The sequence below is a fragment of the Sorex araneus genome, chromosome 4, assembly GCF_027595985.1.
Source record: "Sorex araneus isolate mSorAra2 chromosome 4, mSorAra2.pri, whole genome shotgun sequence".
Taxonomy (NCBI): Eukaryota; Metazoa; Chordata; class Mammalia; order Eulipotyphla; family Soricidae; genus Sorex; species Sorex araneus.
Window position 1 is genome coordinate 144,512,348 of NC_073305.1, and position 25,120 is coordinate 144,537,467.

At 37.6% G+C, this 25,120-nt stretch overlaps 1 protein-coding gene across 2 annotated transcripts in view; it reads right to left on the reverse strand.

Moving 5' to 3' along the window:
• The window catches only part of CEP85L (centrosomal protein 85 like), a 128,817-nt gene that overhangs the window by 42,554 nt on the left and 61,143 nt on the right, over window positions 1–25,120 (reverse strand). For both annotated transcript variants that reach the window (XM_055135900.1, XM_055135899.1), the window contains exons 4-6: window positions 22,283–22,404; window positions 18,262–18,379; window positions 228–407 (exon numbers count right to left, since the gene is read on the reverse strand). In XM_055135900.1, coding sequence (XP_054991875.1) covers window positions 228–407; window positions 18,262–18,379; window positions 22,283–22,404 — 420 coding nt within the window. The remainder of the gene's footprint in view (window positions 1–227; window positions 408–18,261; window positions 18,380–22,282; window positions 22,405–25,120) is intronic.

Consider the following 25,120-nt stretch of genomic DNA (forward strand, 5'->3'; position numbering starts at 1 on the left):
TTAGGCAAGGTCTCTCAGGTCATGGGAAAAACCTGTCTCAAAGACAATGATTTGGCATCAATGGACTTTAATCATAATTTTTAATAAAAAATTTAAACATTTTTAAAGGTTCAATCTTCCAAACTTATGAAAAATTTGACAGATAAGTAACTGATTTGACAAATATGTATGGTGAAAAAATGTTAACTTAATGCAACTTTACCTAAAATATCTATAAAAATATCTACCTTTTCCTCTAGTTTCTTCTTCTCTTCGCTAAACTGACTTATTCTTTGTTTGAGAAACTGATTGAGCTGTAAAACCTCCTTTTCAGTAGATGCAAGCTTTTGTTCGAGTTCCTCTTGCTGGCAATTAGACACTGTCGGATCTGAAAATGGAGCCTGGTGTGAAGTCTTCTCATACTGTGACTATTGGGAAAGAAAAAACAAAAAACAGGTATGATTTTAAAAGCTTACTGGTCTTGAATAAATGGAAGGAAACTTAAAATGAGATTCAGTACATGGAGTACATACAGTCTTTAGCAACAGTCAGACCCTGACATAAATCCCAGATCTCTTGCCTTCTGACTATATCATAATTAAATCTGATTTTGAACCACCACAGCCAGGGCTCAGTCTTCTCATCTTTAAAGTTAAAATATGAAAGACAACCTGCCTTGGAGTGATTTTTTTTTCTTTTTGCTTTTCTCTTAGATTGAGGGAACAAGCTTAGTGTGCTCAGGGCATATTCCTGGCTCAGGGGAACATATGTGGCACTGGGGATCAAACAAGGGTCTGCTACCTGCAAAGCAAGGCATTAACCTCTGTACTCTGCAGTGCTTTTTGAAGAAAAGTGATAAAGTTTGCTGTTTCCTAGCATACAAAAGCTTAAAAGTCAAATATTATTTGGTTAAAGAGTGTAGAGATGTAAAAAAAAATACATTAAATAGGAATAAGAGTTTTAGGGAAACTAATTAGAAGTAAATGTCTTCTAAGGGATAATTCAAGCTAATAAGCAATAATTATTAAGAGTATTTTCTAACTAGAAAATTTCCTGAAATCAAGATCTTTTTAAAATAAAATCTTAGCTGCTCCTGTATTCATATTTTCTAAGATAGTGACTGGCTCAAAATAAGTCCTAAAATTTATGGAATGTATTAGATAACATTGGTTTGTCCTTTCTCCCCCGCCCAGGGAGTTTAGATTTATTGAGTAACACCTATCATAGGCCGTTCATTCCTCTGTATTTAACTTCTCCTTCTGCTCTGCTTTTCCTACCTGTTAAAAACTATATCCCCAAATCAGACCCTGTGACTTGTAAAATCAGATTCTTCTGAGGACTCTTGATTTTGTATATGAAAGTGAAATATTGCTTTTCTTTTTTACCCTTTGCAGTTCACTTTAAAGCAATGTCCTTTATGTATAGACACAGGAAGATAGTTAATACTATGCCTTTGTAATTTGGGAGTTAACTGATTTCGAATAATATTTACTCATGGGAATCTGTCACATTTATTGACTTATGCCTCACTTGCCCTTAGTTCCTTACAGCCCAAAATGGGGGTCCCAGCAAAGGACTTTGACGGACCCAGGGCAAGCTGTTAGCCACCCTGGCATCAAAAAGGAACAGGCCAAGCGCCATAAATTATGTAAATGAAGAGCATTATTATGAACAAACTCTGTCATGTCCCGAAAAGAAGCAACTGGATAGGGATCCTGCTGGAGTTAGGAAAGACTAACCTGACCTGAGTAATGCAGTCTGGGATATATAGCAAGATGTCCCCAGGAAAACCCAACCTTTAAGCTTACTGTCTCCATACAAAATGACTAGAGTTATTAAGAAGTAAATTTAAGATGACCCTTTAAGTGGATATGGACTAAGGAAAAAAAATGCCCTAAGATGGAATTCCACCCTTTGGAACATCTCTCAGCAGGATAAGATTTTGACCTAGAAGAAGCTTCCCCTGAAGGAAGGGCTTGACATCTGTTCATGTGCAACAATGGCTATGTGTAACTGATACCCCCTACCCTTCATGATTTTCCCTATAACTGAGGGGGTGAGGCTGGAATACACATGGGGGAGACTGAAATAAATGCTGACCATCATCTGGTTGGGGTGGGGAGGCAGCTCTTGGTCATGAAAAGCACACGTCACGCACCCACATTTTGAACTCATGGGAATGAAAAAAGTGTATTGTTTCTATAAACAGGCATAAAAAATTTGGGTAAAATTTTTCCCTAGGGTAGTGGTACCCTGCTGGTAGGCATAGTATTGTATGCATGCAACTATCATTTATAGTTTTATAAATAATGGTACTTTAATAAAAATGGGGCAATTAAAAAAGGGTCTTCTATTTTCTCCAATAGCATTACAATTTGGAAAAGAAAATTAAGAAATATAAATATTTCTACAAATTAAAGTGTGTAAGGTGATGCCAAATATTTAGTGAGCACATTAGGAATGGTTAACTAGCAATTTAACAGTTACTATAACAAGGTCCCACCAGTTTAATGAAGTGTCACAATTTTTACAAAAGGCAATGGAAGTTTTATAAGTACTAAGAGTGTACTATGTGTAGCAACCATGAAGAACTACATACACACACAAACACATATCACAATATAATAAAGTAGTTAAGAAATATGAAGTACAAAGTGCTAGAGAAAGGGCTGGAGTCAGGAGGAAACATGAACAATCATGACTCACCTTTCCATGAAGTTTTCTGAGGCAAAAACAAATACCAACCTAAAATTCTGTATCCTGTGAAATTCTTATTCAAAAGTGAAGGAAAACTAGCACTGTAGCACTGTCATCCTGCCGTTCATTGATTTGCTCGAGCAGGCACCAGTAACGTCTCCATTGTGAGACTTCTTGTTACTGTTTTTGGCATACCGAATATGCCATGGAGAGCCTGCCAGGCTCTGCCTTGAGGGCGAGATACTCTCAGTAGCTTGCCAGGCTCTCCGAGAGGGACAGAGGAATTGAACCTGGGTCGGCCGTGTGCAAGGCAAACATCCTACCCGCTGTGCTATCACTCAAATTGGAGATATGGGGGTTGAAGAGAATTATCTCAGCAGGTAGGGTGCCTGCTTTGCATGCTGGCAACCCAGGTTCAATCACTGGCACCATATAGCCTACCAGAAGAGATCACTCAGCACAGAGCCAGGAATAAGCCCTGAGTACCACCTGATATGCCCCCACACAAAAATTTTTTTTTTGTGGCACCTACATAGTGAAAACAAATTGTCATTACAAGGACGGGAGAGATAGTATAGGGATTTTGGCATTTATCTTGCACACTACAGGAGGCCTGAGAGATACTATAGGGAAATGGGTCCTTGCTCGCACACAGCTCACCCTGGTTCAGTTCTTCAAAAGATCAGTCCCCTGAGCAATGCCAGGAGTGATCCCTGGCCTCCAAAATCCAGAATATGTCTTGAGCACCATTGAACATGGCACACATACACACAAACAAAATCAAAATCAGCAATAAGAAAAAGAGATGGGGCTGGAGCAATAGCACAGCGGGTAGAGTGTTTGCCTTACACGTAGCCAACCTGGGTTCAAATGCCAGCATCCCATATGGCCCCTGAGCAACGCCAGGAGTAATTCCTGAGTGCAGAGCCAGGAGTAACCCCTGTGCATCGCTGGGTGTGCCCCCAAAATTAAAAAAAAGAATAGAAATGTTATCAGAGTTATAGGTACAGTGGGAAGAGTGCTTTCCTTGCTCATGTCTGACCCAGATTCCATCCCTGTTGAACTATAATGGTCCCCTTAGTTTCGCCAGGAATGATCCCTAAAGAAAAATAAAAACCAAAGGTACTTGCTTATAGATCTGCTGAGAGAAATGTAAGGCAAAATTCTTCAAAATAAGAGAAATTAAGTATGTCAAAAACTAAGTTTACATATAGAAATAAGGAACATAGAAGTAAAGAACATCAGAAAAGGTGCAAGTGAAAAAAAAAACTTTAAAAAAGTTTTCTTTCACTCTATTGTGAGTAGGGGGTCCTGGGGATCAAAGCAGGCTCTCAAACATGCAAAGCAGGCACTATATCACTATGGCACATCCCCACCTCCCATTTTTCTTAATTTATTTAAGAAATAAGCAGTTTGTTCAAAACAAAAATAGCTAGTGTACACAACTCTGTCTGTGCAAGTACATATGTATAAGTGAAATGAATGACAGCAGTGATGTAATGAAGAGGAAAGGTTCTGTAATATTTTGTTATTATAAGATAAACTACCCATTTAACATGGTATTATATACATGTAAACTTTAATTATAAACATACATTGCTAAATCTAGGACAACCACTAAAGAAAAAATATTTTATTTTTAAATTTTTATTAAAATCATCATGATTGAAAAAGTTGTTAATTATACAGTTGCTTCAAGCATGTAGTTTTCCAACACAAACAGTGTGACTTTCCCTCCACCAATATTCCCAATTTCAACCTGCCCCTTTAGGCACATAACAAATTTACTTTACATTGCTTATTCCAACAAAACTTAAAGAAAAAACATTAAATGTAAGCTATCTTCAAAGAAAAGAGAAAAATTATTATTATATAAAATGTGTAATTAATGGTGCTGGGGAGATAGTACAGTGAGTAAGGCCTAGATTCAATCCTCACTAGCCCATCAGATTCCCCAAGCACCATCAGGAGTGACTGCTGAACACAGAGCCCAGAGTAAGCCCTGAGAACTGTTAGGTATGGAACCATCATCATCATCATCATCAACCAAAACAACAAATGCACAATTAAGCTTGCAAAAAGCAGATGAGACATGAGACACAAAACCAGGTGGAAAACAAGATCAACAGTTAAAAAAAATGTTGATATCATCCAACTACATTGTAATCACTGTAAATATGTCTGGTCTAAACACAAAGAAGGGAAAACACTGTCAAGAGTTGAAACTGAGAGGCCGCTAATGCGGTCACTCGACCTCATACCTCTTCATCCTCAGCAATAGAAAACAAATTATCTAATGCTTCCTTTTCAGCAGGTCTGACTTTAGGGGAGAGACTCTCCAAACAATAATAGTGAGTTTTGTTGAAATACTGTATGTAATCAAAGTGAAAGTAAAGTGAAATTTATTAGTTACACAGGCGGGGGGGGGGCTAAGGGTGGGGGGGCTTGGGGCGTGGGGGGGTTAGAGGTGTGAGGGGGCGGGGTGGAGCTATACTGGGATTCTTGGTGGTGGAATATGAGCACTGGTGAAGGGATGGGTATTCGAGCATTGTATAACTGAGATTTAAACCTGAAAACTTTGTAACTTTCCACATGGTGACTCAATAAAAAATTAAAAAAAAAAAAGAGTTGATCCAAAAGCATGACCCCAATTAATTATATATTTCCCTCCAGAAACACACTTTAAATATAGATACATCACTGTGATCACTGTCATCCCGTTACTCATCAATTTGTTCAAGCCGGCACCAGTAACATCTCTCACTGTGAGACTTGCTGTTAATGTTTTTGGCATATCGATTACGCCACGGGTAGCTTGCCAGGCTCTGCTGTTTGGGCTCCATACTCTAGGTAGCTTGCCGAGAGGGGCGGAGGAATCGAACATGGGTTGGCCGAGTGAAAGGTGAACGCCCTACTGCTGTGCTATTGCTCCAGCCCAAATATAGATACATACAAATTAAACTTAAAGAGATGGAAAAGGATTTATCATGCAAACACTAATCAAAAGAAAGCATGGTGGCCAAGGAGATGGCTCAAGTGGGAGAAAATGCCTAGCATGTGTAAAGCCCTGAGTTTATTCCCTAACTATGGACCTGGTGGCTCCTGAGTACTGCATTATCAGGCCCACATAGCCTGGCAGAAAATGTTGGGAGAGGTCCCAATATTTTTTTAGGGTAGACTCTAGGGAAGGAAATTTACCATATTTCAAGGTATGCATTATATGTGGTGATAAAGGGCACAATATTGCAAGATATAAAAATCCTAATTAAGAAACATTAAAACCATAGCAATTAATCATCACAAATCAACTTTTATTGATTTATTTTATAATACTTTTATTTGCCATTCTTTTAAGCTTCTTGGACCAAGTAATATGAAATAAATTTGTTATATGCTTACCAAGGGGACAAAAAAGAAAATAAAAAGCCTCAATTATGACAGGAAAGATATGATGATTATTGCCATAAGTTTCAAGTAGCACTAAAATAAAATTTCATGCATTATGTTTTATATTACAGAGTGGAAAACTTAGTCATGTAAGTAAGAATAGGCAGTATACTTATATTGCATTAAATTATTTGAATTTCCTTATTTACACAGGTTAAGTCATATAGCAGTTAATCATTACAAATTGACTTTTGGTGATTTACCTTCTGATAATTCCATTTGCCATTATTTTAAGTTTTGATTAGTAAACAATATGAAATAAATTTGTTTGCCTGCCATGGTGGGCAGGCTGGGGATGACAGATACCTAAGGATACTGGTGGTGAGATGGGTGTTGCAACATTGTATACGTCAAACAATTATATTATGAACAGCTTTGTAAATCACATTAACTTAATAAAATAAATAAATAAAAATTAAATAACTGGTTAAAAAATTAAATGTCACAGTAATTCCAAAATCTGGGGGGAAATGATAAGAAATAAAATTAAAAGTTGTTGAAATGAAAATTTTTAAATCCTAATAAGAATTTCAAACTACCAGAGAAAAAAAATGGTAAGACATTCCAGGAGAAACAGAGAAGCCCACCAGAATAGCTAGAGGCTTCAATAGCCCGTATAAAAAAGGACAGATCCATCAAACAGAAAATCACTAAGAATAGCTGAAAATCAGTTGAACTCAATAGCACCATAAATCAGCTGGATATAACTGCCATCTACAAACTATTAGGTAACCAAGAGCAAACTGCACATCCTTTTCAAGCTCACATGGATCATTCACCAAGACAAACTCATTCTAGTCACAAAACAAACATCTCATTGTATTAAAGACAAAGAAATATCATAAACATAGCTCCTCAAATCATAACAGAATTACATTAGAAATCAACAGAAAGGTAGCTGAAAAATTTCAACACAGAATTCAAATAAAACACATCAAAATAATATACTGGTTGAAAGAGATGTCTCAAAAACCTCTCAAGTATTTTAATCAAATTAAAAGGAAAACAATGAATTTTCAAAAGTATGGACTTTTCTAAAAGTAGTGATTAGAGGGAAAGTTTTATATGACATACATGTATACATGCATTAGAAAACATAACAAAATCAGTTATCTAAACTTCCATCTTAGAGAATTAGACAGAGTAAGCTGTATATAAAGTAGGTAAAAGAATAATTGCAGAAATAAATAAAAGGAGAAAATCAAGAGAAAAAAATCAATAAAATCTATAAAATCAATAAATCAATATAAAGCTAGCTCTTGAAGAGGTAAATAAATGAAATCAATGACACTTTAGATAATCAAAGAAAAAATACACAACAAATTTACAACACAAATATCAAAAGTAAATGCAAGAATCATTACAAATCCCTTTGAGTAAAAAGATAATAAATATTATGAACTGACTTCCTTTGCATATGAACTTGATAACATACATGAAATAGACTATCCTTCAAAGATACAATGTGTCAAATTCAGAAAAGAAATGTATTTCAGTGTTGGTGGGGACATGAAAAGAAAAGAACTGCTGGTAGTACAATTATCTGGTCCAGCTTCTTTGGAACTGGTTTAAAGATTTGTCAAAAACTTAAGAATGGAGCTTCTATTTCATTCTCTGATTCAACTCCTGAATCAAGAACCCAAGAATACTAATTATTTAATGTCAAAAAATCATAGGTGCACCTGTATTTTTTATTTATTTTGGGGGGCTGGAGCGATAGCACAGAGGGTAAGGCATTTGCCTTGCATGCGGCTGACCCAGGTTCGATTGCTCCGACCTTCTCAGAGAGCCTGGCATGCTACTAAGAGTATCTTAGTACCACACAGCAGAGCCTGGCAAGCTCCCTGTGACATATTCAATATGCCAAAAACAGTAACAAGTCTCACACTGGAGACGTTACTATTGCCTGCTCAAGCAAATTGATGAACAAACGTGTCAACAGTGCTACAGTGCTATTTTTTATTTTTCAACAAAATAAATTTATTATTTATTTTTGAATCACTATTTACACTATTTCACGGTGATAATAAATAATAAAAAATCACTTCTTTATTACTGAATCACCATGAAATAGTTACAAGCTTTCATGTTTGAGTTTCAATCATACAATGATCAAACACCCATCCCTCACCAGTGCTCATTCTTCACCACCAAAGTCCCCAGTATATCCCCCCTTTCCAACCCTCCTCCTACCTCCATGGCAGAAAATTTCCCCCAAACTCTACTTTCGGGCACTATGGTCTGCAATACAGATACTGAGAGGTTATTATGTCTGGTCCTTTATCTACTGTCAGCACACATTTCCCATCCCAAATGATTTCTCCAACCATCATTGACTTATTGACCTCTTCTTTATTTCAGCTGCCTTCTCCCCCCGCACATGAGGCAGGCTCTCAACTATGGGGCAATCTTCCTGGCCCTTGTGTCTACTGTCCTTGGGTGTCCATCTCATGTTATGTTATTTTAGATTCCACAAATTAGTGCAGTCCTTCTATGTCTGTCCCTGACTCATTTCACTTAGCATGATACTCTCCATGTCTATCCACTTATAAGCAAATTTAATGTCTTTTTCTCTCCTAACAGCTGCATACTATCCCATTGTATCGATGTACCAAAATTTCTTTAGCCAGTTGTTTGTTCTCAGGCACTTGGGTTGTTTCCAGATTCTGGCTACTGTGAACAGTGCTGCAATAAAAATAGAGGAGTGCACCTATATTTACTGCACTACTGTTTGTAAGAGTCAACACCTGAAAACAACCTTAGTGGCCAACAAAATATGTGTGCATAAATTGTGGTACACATACACAATAAAATATTACTTAAAAGATGTACTCTTTTTTAATTTTTTTTTAATTTTTAATTAGTGAATCACCGTGAGGGTACAGTTACAGATTTATACATTTTTGTGCTCATGTTTCCCCCATACAAAGTTCGAGAACCCATCCCTTCAACAGTGCCCATTCTCCACCACCAGTAAACCCAGCGTCCCTCCCACCCTCCCCAGTCCCGTCTTCCCCCACCCAAACTGCCACTACGGCAGGGTATTCCCTTTCATTCTCTCTCTCTGATTAGGTGTTGTGGTTTGCAATAAAGGTGTTGAGCGGCCATTGTGTTCAGTCTCTAGTCTACATTCGGCACGCGTCACCCCTCCCCTGCATGACCTCCGACCACATTTTACTTGGTGTTCCCTTCTCTTACTGCAACTTTGGATAGATCTGGAATGTCGTGCTTAGTGAAGTCAGAAAGAAAATGACAAAATAACTAGATGATCTCAGTAAATGTATAATACAAAGAAACACAGAAAGGGATTAGACAAATCTAAATGAAAACAAACCTGAGATATGGGTAACAGAATTATAACTTTATGACTCTAAACCAGAGGAATGATTCCTTGGGATAAAGGTGCAGGGATCTTGACACTCTGGTGGTGAATACAGTGTAGTATCATTACAAGTAAAAATCAATTATATCAGTACTAATGTAAACAATGATCACTTGTGATCTCACTGCTTGTCGATTTGTTTGAGAGGGCGCCAGTAACAGCTCCATTTGTCCCTGTTACGTGCTAGTGTAGCCCAATGGCATCTGATCATTCCAGGAACACGAAGAGCCTTAAACCATTCATTCAGGGTATTCTTGAAGAAGTCTGACTATCTCGTAGGTAAGCAGCCAGGCGTTCTTTTGATGTACCGTGGAATACAGTCCGTAACAGCTCTAGTCCAGCGGTCGTCTCTAAACCGCATTGTGTGTCTGGCCCATGTGATTTTTGATGCCGTGGCAAACAAGACAGCGTCCCTGATTCTTAATCGTCGACAGAGGTTGGAACTCCAGATTCTCTCACTTGAGTGAAACATGATACTCCAAGCATAGCTCTTTCGATTCCTCTTTGGGATACCCAAATAGCATTCTCATCCTGTTTTCGTAGGGCACAGGTCTCTGAGGCATTATGTTAGTGCAGGAAGAACGGTGGAGTCGAAAAGATGTGCCCGAACCAGAGGTTCTTCGTTCTCTTAACAACTTCTTCGATGCTCCTGAAGGCATTCCATACCGCTCTCTTCCTCCTGTGCAGTTCAGATGCTAGGTCATTTGTCATACTGAGTTCTCGACCTAGGTAAGTTCTCGACCTAGGTACACGTAACTGCTGCATTCAGAGTTCATTCTGTTCAGGGCAAATAGAATATCAGGAACTAGTCTGTTTCCCATGAACATTGTATTCCTGAGATTCAGCTGCAGTCCGACCTTCCCACACTCACGGTCGAAGTCGGTCAGCATTCATGCCACCTGGCTGATATTCGATGCTATGAGAACAATGTCAGCAACGAAGCAGAGGTGCTGTAGTTGCCATTTATCTTCACTCCCATTCCTTCCCATTCCAGCTATCACATGATGTTCTCAAGCATGGCACTGAAGAGTTTCAGTGAAATGGTGTTGCCCTGCCGAACCCCTCTCTTTATGTTGATGATCACTTCCTTGTACAATGGTGAGATTCTGGTGGTGAATTTGTAATACAGCTGATGGAGGATCCTGATGTACTGAGTTTGAACACCCTGTTTGGCTAGGGCTTCGATGACTGCTTCAGTTTTAACAGAATCAAAGGCCTTCTTTAAATCAATGAATATTAGACAGAGAGGCATCTTGAACTCTAGCAAAACCTCAATGAGCTTGGTCACCGTGTGGATATGGTCAATCGTGCTGAATCCTTTTTGGAACCCAACTTGCTCAAATGGTTGTCCTTTGTCTAGTCTTCTGCCAATCCTATTCAGGATGACTCGAATGAATAACTTGTAGACGATGGACAACAGGCAGATCAGGCGATAGTTTCCTATATTGTGGATATCTCTCTTCTTGTACAACAGGACGGTCTTGCTGGTTTTCCACTGGGATGGAACCTTGAATTTAGACAGGTAGCTTGTGAAGAGCCAAGCCAGTGTATTGACGAGTACTGGTGGCAGATTCTTCAGGTGTTTAGGTCTGACCTTGTCTGGACCAGGTGCTGTATGCTTCTTTACCGACAAAATGGCATGCTGGATTTCGGAAGGGAGAATGCTGGGAATGACATATCCATCCTGTGGAATTTGGTATGTGGGCAGGTGGACGTGGCTATCAAAGAGATCCAAATAGAAGTCGTGGATAACCTTTTCCATTGCCCTTCTGGAAGATGTGATAGATCCATCAGGACAATGGAGGGCAGTCATCTTGGTCTTAGAGTTGGTGAAGGACAGGTGAGTGTTGCGAATACTTTTCCTGGCTTCTGCTGCATTGGCCAACACTGCTGCTTTTCTCTCTTTGAGGTCTTTCTTTATCGCTTCTCTGCACAGCTTTGCGAGCTCGGATGTCAGCGTAACTGCCTAAAGCTCGAATCAGACCACGTTTGCGAATGAGCTCAAGAGTTTCTGAAGACAGGTGACCTTTTGTGGCTTTATCTCTCTCTGCATTCTTCGCACAATCATAGAAGTGCTGAACCAGAGGTGCTGAACCAGTCGATCGTATTCCTTGTTGATGTTGTTAATGACAGCAGCTTCCCATATTGCTGCAGTAGTGCCAAAGAGCTCCCAGTTGGTGGTCGTTCCGGGAGTTCTCTTCTCCAACTTTGCATCCCTTTCTCCCCACTCCGTGAAGTGGAATTTTGCACAAAGGAGATGGTGGTCTGATCCTGTTTGGAATTTTGGGACAGCAGCAACATTGGTCAGGAAAAACCTTCGGTTGAATATGATGTGGTCATTTTCGTTGTGGAACTGTCCACCAGGAGACACCCACGTCCAGCTTTTAGATTTGGCCTTCTGGAACTGCGAGTTACCATGAATGGTCTTGGTCAACATGATGAACTCAGACAGTCTCTCACCCTCTTCGTTCCATTCTAGGCTGTGGGTCCCAATGTGAAGTTCTTCAGGTGACCATCTAGGTCCTACCTTGGTGTTAAAATCACCGATGATGACCTTATAGAAGGCGTGGTCTTCTTTATAGAACTTCTCCAGCTCTATGTAGAACTTCTCAATTTCTTCTTCGTCATAGTTGAATGTTAGTGTGTAGATGACAAAGATAGAAACTGCCGGCAACAAGCCACATCTATTCAAACGTAAGCGTCCGATTCGGATTGTTAGGCATTCGAACAAATCAATGCTCATAGCTAAGTTCGTGTTGAAAAGGAAACTGACACCACTGACACCTCTACTGTCACGTGTTCCAAGGAACAGTTCTCCAGTGCCGAAAATGGAGTGATGTGTTCAATGCCTTCTTGTCAATCTAATGATGTTGCACTTGATCTTCTATGCTTGCACCATCAGATCCTCGATGGATGCTTCAAATGCCAGCGTACGTGCATTAAAAATGCAAACAGTCATTTTAGTCCTTTGTTTTGGCAGCCTAGTTCAGCCCTGAGATTTTATCAGCCTCTCCTTGTTCATCCTTCTTAACGCTGCAGTATTGGGGGCACTTTCAGGGTGAGGGGAATGAGGCCCATTGTTGTTACTGGTTTTGGCATATTGAATATGCCATAGGTAGTTTGCCAGGCTCTGCCATGTGGGCAGAATACTCTCGGTAGCTTGATGGGCTCTCCAAGAGGGATGGAGGCTTTTTGGGCAGCCTCCAATCACCATTATAAGTGTTCTTATGGTTCACACCATATTTGAACCCCATCAGATATTGTGCAGTAATGATGGAAAATGGGTAGGAAGTGTTTACGATGCAAAGTGCAGCCACGCAGTTTGGAAAAGTGGCCTGGAGCATGGCAGCAGTTGGGTAGTGGAGGTCGGCCGATAAGGAATTTATCTGCTGCCAGCATGGTGGGTCTTATGGCTGTGACCCCTGAGTCACTGGAGATTGGTGCCAGAGATTGGTGGAAGCAGGACTGTAATCAATGATATCTCAATAAAAACTAATTTAGAAAAAAGAAATATATACATACCAACATATGTAGAAAAATATTTATGTAAAATATACTTATGTATACATATGCACATCACATAAGTGTAATATTAAGTGTAATATATATAATATATGTGTGTGTGTGTGTGTGTGTGTGTGTGTGTTATATGTTGGTTTGGGGAGCCACACCTAGTGATGCTCAGGACTTACTCCTGGCTCTGCACAGGACAACTTCTGGCAGGCTCAGCAGACCATATGGGGTTCTGGGGATCAAACCAAGTCAGCTATTGGAGTCTTTCCTTGCACAACCCCTTGAACACTAGAGGTTGTTGGGCCTATAGGGAGTTCCCAGGTCCCAACTTCTCTGGGAACCAGCAGTTGCCAAGGGAATCTGACATCTCTAAGAATGACATAGATTAATTGGCCATGATTTTCCAGCGGCAGATGGTTTGAGGTGTAGGAGACAGATATTTTTGGGTGTCAGCAACAGCAAAACTTCGACCTTGTCTCTGCCTTAGAACATCAAGGACAATGCTCCAGCAATTTCCTCCTAGTCATAACAAAACCCTATCTCCCTCTGCCACCTGCTCTTTAGTGCACAAAAGCACATTTACTCAGCTTCTATTTAACCATTATTTTTTCTAATAAACTTTGCCATATGACTATTGCCATATGTCTATGGCCCATGTGTCTTGTTATATGTATGGCCATGCTGTGCATGTGAATCTGAGCATCCACTGCCGTAGACTGATGGAGCATCTCTTCATTCTTGGGGTCCTCATAGTTATGAAAATAACTACAGTCATCCACAAGCAAGGCAAGTGTCTTTACCTGCTGTACTATCTTTCTGATCCCAGAAGAAGAGTATAATTATGCATTATAACCAAAGAACTTGGTAGTAGAGAAAAATAAAGGAACAAGAAAAAAATTATACAAATAGTAAAATAATAAAATTAAAATAAGAAAAGATGTGTCAATTAAGCTTTGTAGGAATAATTATTATTTGTTTGGCCTTTCCAAGGCTCACAAGGATATGGAAGGAGGTAGCATCTTTCTCTCTATTGAAAGGAGAAAAAAGGGCCAGAGAAATAGTGCAGGGGCAAAAGAACTTGCCTTGCATACAGACAGCACCACAAGGTCCCTGGACGCTACCAAGAGCAACATCCGAGCATAGAGCCAGGAGTATCTCCAAAGCATTGCACAGTGTGTGTGTCACCCCCCCAAAAAATAATCAATTACACTTGAAATTATATCTTAAAACTAAAGATATGGGGTATGGTGGCACCAGCAGATCAACCTGTGCATGCAGGGTGAGTGCATCAGCAGCCTCATGATGCCTTCAGACTTCCAGATAGCTCCAAATTGCCGATGTGCCTTTGGCCAGACCCCAACAACTTGGGGCCTAGTTTACCAGGAAATTAAATGGCCAAAAGTTAGGTATGTGGGAGCCATGTCCACAAACCACCTCTGGTTCAGTTGTATACAAGCTCATTTATTGACCTTATTTCAGAGACACACACATAAATCTCAAAAGAGATAAAAAGCTGCAGTTAGGGCCCATTGCACAGCACGATGTGGGAGAGTGGGCATGCCCTGCAGGGCATATGCCAGTAGTTTATTTCTCTGGAAAAGATGGAAATAAGGGGCATGATCCAGAGACACGCAAAAGAATCTCTGAACCGAGCAGCTCGCTGCAGAGATGCCTCCGTACTTTAAGACAGGCCAACTTCACCAGGGTGCCTCAGATGGGGGCAAGGCATCGTCCCTCTACCAGCCCCCTAAAAACCCTGGTGACCACCAACCTCTAGAACCCAATGAGAAGTGCAGGTATGCAGGTTCAGTGATGGAAAACTCCAGTCCTTCTCATCCCCCACCCCCATGGGACCCTGGAGATCATGCTCACAAACTGCTTCCGGCTGCTACTTGAGCGCCTTAATGGCCATGATCCAGAGAAATACAAAGAAATCTCCGAACTGAGCTACAGAAAGCACACTACAGACCCTAATTATCTAAAAATTTAAAATTCCAGGAGGGACATCTTATGCTATTCATAACAAGCAATACAAAAGAGAGTATGGGGGAGATTGTGGACCATAGAGGTAGGACGAGGGGTGGGGTGGGGAGGATACTGGGGACCTTAGTGTTGGAAGATGTGCAGTGGTGGAGGGTTGGGTGATCAATTATTGTATGACTGAAACTCAAACAGGGAAGCTTTGTAACTATCACGGTGATTAATAATAATAATTAGTAATAATAATAATAAAATTAACATTCTGAATTTAAAAAAAGTATTGTGGAGTTCATGCCCAATTCAATCAGTTTAATCAATGACTGCATAATAGCAGTACTCCTACATTAAAAAAAGACTAAAGAAATACATTGTTTGTGACATTTGATCCAAATAACTTTTTCTTCTTTTAGAAGTAAACACAATGTAAGGTTAATATGAAAAAAGCATACAAATAATTTTTTTACTCTTAATAATGAGTAATAACTGAGGAAAGTAGTATTTTCAGTCATATAAAATTTCATTTTAATCCTCAAAGATCCTATATGTTCATGATAGTATAAGACTTCTCTCTCTCTTTCTTGGGTGATGGTGGGCAGGTGGGTCACAGCTGGCTGTGTTCCTGGCTATGCTCTAAGAGATCACTCCTTATTAGGGCTGTGGGACCATATATAGGCTGAGGATTGGACTGAACTCAGGTCAGCTGAATGCAAGTTAACTGCATTACCTTCACATAAATTGTGAAGGAATGTTGTAAGCAAGTTTACATGCCTGGTCTCTCCCTCTATAATTTAATATTCACAAAGGGAAGATCTATTCTTCACATTATGACATAAGAATTCAGCACAGTAAATGTTGAATAACCCACTATTATGCCTGTTTATATAAAGTTGGGACTTGTGAAATAATTAGAATTAGAGACAGTACAAGAAAAAAGAATGAATTACAAATAGAAATAAAATATAACAGCTTGGGAAGTGTATTTTTGAACTATAGATGAAGCTAAATTCCTTTATACATAAGGTATTCCTAATATCATTAAGCACATAATAAATTGTTGCACTGTCATCCTGTTGTTCATCGATTTGCTGGAGCACCAGTAACTTCTCCATTGTGAGACTTGTTGTTCCTATTTTTGGCATATCAAATACAACACAGGTAGCTTGCCAGGCTCTGCCGTGTGGGTAGGATACTCTCAGTAGCTTGGCAAGCTCTCCGAGAGGGACGGAGAAATCCAACCTGGGTCGGCCGTGTGCAAGGCAAAGGACCTAACTGCTGTGCTATCGCTCTAGTTCACATAATCACATAATAAAACTAATAAATCTAGTCCACCACTAATAAAAATAAGAATCCTAAAATCCACACAAATATTGATATGTTAAATATATAAAAGTATTAATATCAGTCATAAGACATACAGATGAAAACCACATGGAGAATAAATGATCTAAAATCAACTACCAAATCAACTTTACAACTTAAGGAAATAGAGAAGAATAAACTAGTATTAATGTTTTTGGAAGGAAGAACACACTGAAGACTAGGGAAGAGATGAATAGATAATATGAAAGCAATATAAATAATGAAATAAAAGGTTGTTTCTTTGAAAATATCAATGAAAATAATAAATCTCTAGCAAAATGGACTGAAAAGGAAACTAAACTAAAAAGTGAAGTCTTACTTTTTAAACTAAATCATGAAAAATTTAAGAATCTAAAACCTGTATAACTTAGGGAGACTGAATAATCAAATATATTCTAACAAGAGCTGGAACCACAGTACAATGGGGAGAGCATTTTCCTTGCACTCAGCCAACCAGGGTTTGATCCCTGTCACCCTATATGGTACACAGAGCTACCTTGGAGTGATTTCTGAGCTCAGTGCAGACAGGAGTAAGCTCTAAGCACCACTGGATATAGCCCCAAAACAAAATAAACAAACAAATCAAATCTACCTTGCCCCTAACAGCATCAATTTTACAAGATGAAAGAAGCAACGGAAATAGTTGGTGGTGATACATGCATAAGATGACACTATTTAACACTAACGAACCAAACACTTAAAAGATAATAAATTTAATGTTATATGTATTTAAGCACAGTAATTAAAAATATTTAATCCCACCACCCTACCACTTGAAAAAAACTACTCAAAGAAGGGGAAAAATCTCAAATTTTCATAATGTGTTTAGTTAACTAGACTACAGGTTGAAAAGTGGGTGATGGAAGGTCTTATATACACTGTTACCAGGAGGTTAAGAGTGCACAGAGCTCTCCTGTAATGCAATGTGTCAGTACCAATTATCAAATCATACTAAACCTAGTGACTTAGAAAACTTAGCTAACAAAAATCCTTGTATATAAGCAAAACAAGGTTTATAAAAAGTTATTATTCACAAAAAAAATTATACTAACCCTAAACAAATACAAGCCAAACTGATTGGACATGTTAACTCCATAAAACAGGAAATCAAATAACTAGTAAAGAGAATGAGTTGCTGCTTATGCAATGATATGAAAATAATCATTATATTATATACAATTACATATCTAATATAAAGCTAAAAAGTAAGGTGCTTGATAATGTATATAACTTGATAATCTTTGTAAAACTATGGGGATAATATATATTTATATCTGCTTTGCGATATGCATCAACTTTGGAAGAATATACTAGAACTTTTTATTTTATTTTCTACTTTGGGGTCAAAATTGATAGTAGTCAGGGGTGACTCTCAGTTTGGTGCTCAAGATCGTTCCTGGTAGTGCTCAGGGATATAGTGCCAGGGACAGAACCTGGGACCTCCACATTCAAACTGTGCACTCCACCCTTTGAGCCATCCCCCTACCCCTATACGAGAAACTATTAACAGAAGTTCCCATATGTGTGGGGGAAGGGCTTGAACTTGACAGATTCAAGTTTTTGAACATCTTTTACTACTGTAACACTGTAGCACTGTCATCCTGTTGTTCATCGATTTGCTCGACTTGTTGTTACTGTTTTTGGCATATCGAATATGCCACGGGGAGCTTGCCAGGCTCTGCCATGCAGGCAGGATACTCTTGGTAGCTTGTCAGGCTCTCTGAGAGGGACGGAGGAATCGAACCTGGGTCAGCTGCACACAAGGCAAACACCCTACCCACTGTGCTATCTTTTACTATATAAATGAAAATAAGAGTCATGCAAATAAATTGTTTTAAAATGCCATATTCTTACAAGATGACTGTTTACTAGTAAAACAACTATAAAATTCTCTGTAATCTTACCTGAAAACTAGCCACAAAAGAATCCTCACAATTTACATAATGTCCTAACATGGCATGTTGTGCCCGTAATTCATTATCCCTTATCCTCTCATGTAGGTGGGTAATTTGTTGCTTCTGTCTGCAAAACACAAATGAGGCCAAATTATAAATATACCCAAGTCAAGAGAAAGACAAATACCAAATGATCACATAAAGAAACATAAGCAAGGAAAATGACAATGTCCAGTGAAAAAAACCATTAGACATTAACCAAAGAACTAAAGTTACATTACCAAGTGGATTTAAAGATTGGAGAGGCAGTCAATTTAAAGGTTGATTCAAGTAGACTGCTGTGTAGAAATACTGGCACTCAGGCAGTGGACATGGTATGCCCCCAAATATTAAACATACATTATGTAAATATTTACCGTCTTACATTTATTACACTATGCTTTGTATGTCTATACAATTATTTAAACTATCCTTTTCTAAAAGATTAGTGAAAAAAATCACTGGGAATTAATAATTTGAAATAAGATTAAAATAGATCTTAAAATTCCTAATAGGAAGTTTTAAAAATATAGTACTTAATATATAGAATACAGAGTATATTCATTATATACAGTATCTCTGACATTCTATACAATTGTCTTTTGTAAAATACCTTTTTCTAGTAAAAGTAAGGCTTTGCTTTCTTGTTATAGAACAAAATGAATGTTTTGTCCTTTGTAATGCCTTAACCTTAAGATAACTGTTTTCATTCACACAAATTCTGTTCCACAGAATCACAAAAGTTCTTAAGAATTTCACTGTCCAAATTTCATTGTCAAAGGTCAAAGATATTCTCACAAAAGTCTACCCAATTGCTGTGCTATGTCTGCATATTCTCCTCTCTACAACATCCCATATTTCACTGACTACATATAAACTTCACTGATTATGAAGAACTCAATAACAAATTTGTATCTTGAGATAACTATGATATTTATTTTAGTAGCATAATCTCATTTTGGACAAACTGAGGTTCAACGCTTTCCTCTTCAGTTTATAGCATAATTTAATCAACTTGTAACAGCTTTCTGAATATGTACTTCAAATATGTAAAATACATTTGAAAACTGTTACATGTCATATGCCAGTGTTAAGAGTTTTATATATTTTTTTCTGGGAATAGTTTCTATAGCATGATTTATTTACAGAGCAATAAAGTATCAAGTTAAAATAAATTCATAAAATTAAGTTTACTTAGGATCAGAGTATGACTCATTTGAAAAAAAATACTATCAGCCTCCTCCCTAAATATGTATGCTTACTAAAATATGATTTTGCTATTCCTACTATTCAGAGGTGAAACTTACTGATCATACAACCTACAAAATGTAATACAAATGAGGTGTTAGTTCTAATCATAAGCCTCAATTTACCTCATTATGTGTTATTTTCTCTTAGAACTTCACCCAGCCACCATATGTACAAACCCAGGCTAGTGTGCTCGGGGATGAGACACTACATGGAATATAAGCCATGCCTGATCACACTGGGTGTGGCCCTGCTCCACCCCCCATACCAAAAAAACCCCCAAAAGCTAAGAAAATTGTATTTCTCAGAAATGATATAAGCAATTTTACATTTTGCAATTACTCTTAAGTTTGTAATGCAACTGTATTTGTGTAAATATATGCAAATGTACATATATATTATAAACAAATACCTAATACATATATTAACTTACATGTGTCCCTTTTGTACAATTTTTGTGTTATGTTATTTAATACCTATATAGTATTTCAATTCAGGCAAATCCTATAAAATTGAGAATTTTGTTTTCTTTAAAAATCAGTTCTTTCTTAATTATTCTCTTTATAAAATCTTATAAACCAGTATTACTTCAAAAATTAGAACCACATGGTGATTCAATAAAAGAATAAATAAAAAAATTAGAACCAAGAAAATTGCTGTCTATAAGCCAACTAAAAATTCCAGATAATAAATATCTATTGTTTATAAATCTAGTCAGTCTATTATTATTACAGTTATATTGACAGCTATTAACTTATATCTGATAGAATGGAAGGTTAAAAAATTAAGTAAATTTATTCTGATTGAGGAAGTACATCTACAGTAATAAAAGCCTGAAGGTTTGTAAGTATTGGGGCTGGAGTAATAGCACAGCAGGTAGGGCGTTTGCCTTGCACACGGCCAACCCGGATTGGATTCCTAGCATCCCATATGGTCCCCCAGCACTGCCAGGAGTAATTCCTGAGTGCAGAGCCAGGAGTAACCCCTGTGCGTCACCAGTGTGACCCAAAAAGCAAAAACAAAAAAAGCCTGAATATTTGTAAGTATTAATATTTCACGAATGTACAGTTAATTCAATTTAAGTGTTTGAAATACTACCCAATGGGTAGTATCTACAAACTTAATCTACACTCTACAAACTTATTTTGAACTAGAAATATAAAATTTATAAATATATTTTTTTGTAATGACAAAACTGTCTTCTACGCTAGCTATTCATTTATCAAGTATGAAACTATCAAGAATTAAGCACATACTAGATGCCAGGCTCTGTTTGAGATGTCAGGTACGTAAAGGGAAAAAAGGAAGTTCAAATGTCTAAGCTCTTGTTTATATTCCAGTAGATTTTGATGAGTAAGAATACACTTCTAGGATGACTATTTTGATATTCCCACTACTTAATATCCTAGGAAGCTTGAATTAGAATTTAATTTTAAAATTTTGATGAGGGACGAGTCACACCTGGTAGTGCACAAGATCACTACCAGCTTGATGCTCAGGATTTCTCCAGCTGCACTTGGGGGACCAAGAAGTACCTGGGATAAAACCTGGTCTTTCTGCATGCAACACATGTGCCTTATCCCTATAAGCCACCTCTCTGACCCCAGAATTTAAATTTAAAACTGTAATGTCCACTACCTTTCCCCACAAAATTCCTTGTAAAAAAGTGTAAACTAAAACTGACATTCTAATGTTTTTACCCTTTTGTAGTACCATTGATCAAATTTAGGGTCTCACACTTAGGGTATTACCTAAAACAAACAAACAAGAAAGAACTGATCTGATTTGGGGGTGGTGGTAATGCATCCTCAAACTACTTACCAATCACCATAATATTCTAGAATATACATGAATCACACAGAAACAATATGCATTCACTAGCCATCATAAATAATACAATAAGGTGGCTAATTACTCAGAATACTCAGAAGGCCTTCTATTAATATTTATTTCAGATTTTTTGGAACTTAAAATTTGTGTAATGTCCCTACCCTCAAATTTCCATTATCTGTAACTCATTTAACTTTAAATTATCTATGATTCTATAATTTTTGTGGAGTTGAGTTAATGCATACAGATTAATGGAAGGTTACTTTTAAATAGATAATTTCACAGTTTCCCATGTAAAGTACAAAGACAAATATCTTACAGATTTTATAGTTACCGCATTGCAACTAATCAGCAATTAACAACATGTACCCTAAAAATGAGAAAGAGCTTTCAGAAACAATATCATGCCAAGATGAATGAGAAGATAGTAGAAAATAGCTCGATCAACTAACTTATCAAATGCTGTGATTCTTAATAGGATTGGAATTGAAAGAGACAGGCATGTGACATAAATATATTACTTAGGTTCTATTCTTTATTAATTTTTAAGTTTTGTTTGGGGGCAATGTTGATGGTTACTCCCAAAGATGTTCAGGCAGCCACACAGTTCTGGGATTAAACCTCCTGCCTGCAAAGAATAAACTCATCTGCTGAGCTATCTCTCCAGCTCTCAGAGGTTCAATTTCTTAAATGTAAAGTAGTAGGTATGAATACATTTGCATTATTGATCTGTATTTTCATATGTCTGAAATGTTTGATGATTATACTGGGGACATTAGTGGACGAAAATGGACACTGGTGATAGAATTGGTGCTCGAGCATTATACTCCTGAAACTCAATCATGAATGATTTTGCAACTCTGTAATCCACGAGATTCAATAAATTAATTTAAAAAAAGATAAACAGACTTACCGGTCAATTACAATTTCCTTCTGTCTCAGAAGTCCTTCTTTTATTTTCAGCACTGATTCCCACTTACTGAAGTCCTGATAGCCAGTAGATGGATAACACTGACGAGTTGATCCAGTCAAAACCTGCACAAACATTTTATGCTATTAGTATAGTAAAGGTATCTATAAGAAATAGTCCTTTACCATCTGATATTTCCTAATATTCAATTCAAAAGTAGTCTTAAAAATGAAAAGGAGTTGCTTAAATCACACTTGAGAAAATAACTTGAATTTTTCGTTTCAAAGTAAAATGAAAAACTTATGAAATCAGAATGCTTAATCTATTTTATTTTAATAACAAAAGATCTTTCTCATTACCTTGAAGGGTTACAGAAAGAGTAGATTAATAAATTAAAAATATTAATCATTCCAAGAAAGGAGTGCAATAAAAGAATATATCATAGCTAGACTTGACAAACATTACTGGAATAATTGCCAAAACACAGAACTGCCTCATTATTCATATGGCATAAATTTAACATCTGGACTCATCTGCAGTCCTACAATAGGTATTTGGAGACATTCTTAGACTGAGAGGATGATTCTATGAAGTAATTTTTTAAAAATCAACTTCTAAATTTTGAAAAGTTATCAAGATGCTCAAAAAAAAAAAAAACCAGCAGTGAAGCAGACGTCAAAAATTCCTCCATGTCAAAAAAAAAAATTCTGGGGGCTGGAGTAATAGCACAGTGGGTAGGGAATTTGCCTTGCAAATGGCCAACCCGGGTTCAATTCCATCCCATATAGTCCCCCGAGCACCGCCCAGTGTAATTCCTGAGTGCATGAAGCAGGAGTAACTCCTGTGCATCTCCAGGTGTGACCCAAAAAGAAAAAAAAATTCTAGGCAAAATATTAGTTTCATGGGAGAGACCAAGACAGAAATGGAAATCACCTCTGAAGATAATACTTACTTACATACAAGCATCATCCTTTAAAGCCATCTCCACGGGAAGATAAAATCAGTGCAAAAGGAAGAATTTAAATTATCTAACCTTGTAATTGACCTTCCCTTTCTTCACACATCACTCTACTAGTTATTTTTAAAAGACATCTAAGAACCCCTGGGTCTCCCCCATGTGTTCTGGAAAACTTATGAAAGTATTGTCACTGTCACTATCATCCTGTTGCTCACTGATTTGCTCGAGCACCAGTAACATGTTCATTGTGAGACTTGTTACTGTTTTTGGCATATCGAACACACCATGGGTAGCTTGCCAGGCAAAATTTTTCTTGTCAAAATAATTTTTATCTTATCAAAAAAGCCTACAAAGACTAATAAACAAATATATGCTCATAAAAACCAAAAACTGGGATTTATCCATGTGTCCTCTGATAGGACTGGAGCGATAGCACAGCAGGTAGGGCATTTGCCTTGCATGAGGCCAATCCAGATTCGATTCCTCCGTCCATCTCAGAGACCCTGGCAAGCTCTCCGTGGCGTATTCGATATGCCAAAAACAATAACAAGAAGTCTCACTATGGAGATGTTACTGGTGCCCGCCTGAGCAAATCAATGAACTACGACAGTGCTACAGTGCAGTCCTCTGATAAACTGTGCATGTCCATTAAATTTAATACTATTAATAAACTATTATTACAAGCAACAATATAAATGCTCAAAAGTATCATGCAAAGTGAAATCAAACCCAAAAGGTCACATATTGTCTGATTCTATTAACACAGCATCTAGGAAGAACAGTTATAGACAGAAATCAGATCAGAAGTTGTAGGTTGTAAAATGATGCAAACTGTTCATTTTTACTTATTTGTGAGGATTCCTTGGGTCATACCCAGCAGTGCTCAAGAGCTATTCCAAGGTACGTGCTTGGGAGAGAAAACCCCCTGCCTTGCCCCATCAGTGCTTTAGAGGACCCTGTGGTACCATGATGGAACTAGAGTCAGCAGTATGCAAGGTAAATGCCTTAATTCCTGTACTCTTTATGTCCCCTCATTTTTAAAGGTTGAATATTATTATATACCTCAATAATGCTTACTTACATGCAACTACCCCAGGTTTGATCCCAAGTATCACATATATTCCCTCAGGCATCACCAGGAATGATCCCTGAGCACAGAATCAAAAGTAATCCTGGATCACAACTAGGTGTGGCCCAAAAACAAAGGAGGGAAAGGAATGAGGAGGAAGTGGAGAAGAAAAAGGAAGAGGAGGAGGAAGAATAGTATACAAATCAAAGACTTGTGACTTTTATGCATAGAGACCCCAACCACCCAAATTTATAGACGCTTAAGGTTCCTACAAGCATCTAACTGAAAAAAAAAAATACCAAATTGCTCCTTAATAATCAAATAAGAATTACGAGCATCTACAATAAGGTTATTTACAACAATCCCAAATATGTGCTATTTAGATGATACCCAGATGCTATAAGAGTTGCCAGATTATGTCACTTAATGGTCAAACATGTTTCTAAAATAAGCTTACTATAGTGTAGCTGAAAATAGTTCAAAATTCTTTGGCCTCAGCCTGGACAAATAGTTAAATTTAGATAACCTAGTGCTACTACACTTAACTGAAATACAACCTCTGCAATTCTTCAACTTTGTTATCACTCCTTCACTTGCCTTTGTTTCTAAGCACATTCATCATTCACAATAAGTCAAATAGCACAACAAATACTCTTCAATTTCTGGAACAGTTTATCTGAAGACTTACAAGTACATTTTGTATAATAACCTTAAAACCTTATCTGAAAATAGATTCACATGCTCAATAATGAAAATGAAAATAAACGACAAATTATGTAAGATTTTAAAGTGCTTTTAATTCACCAAAAAAGAA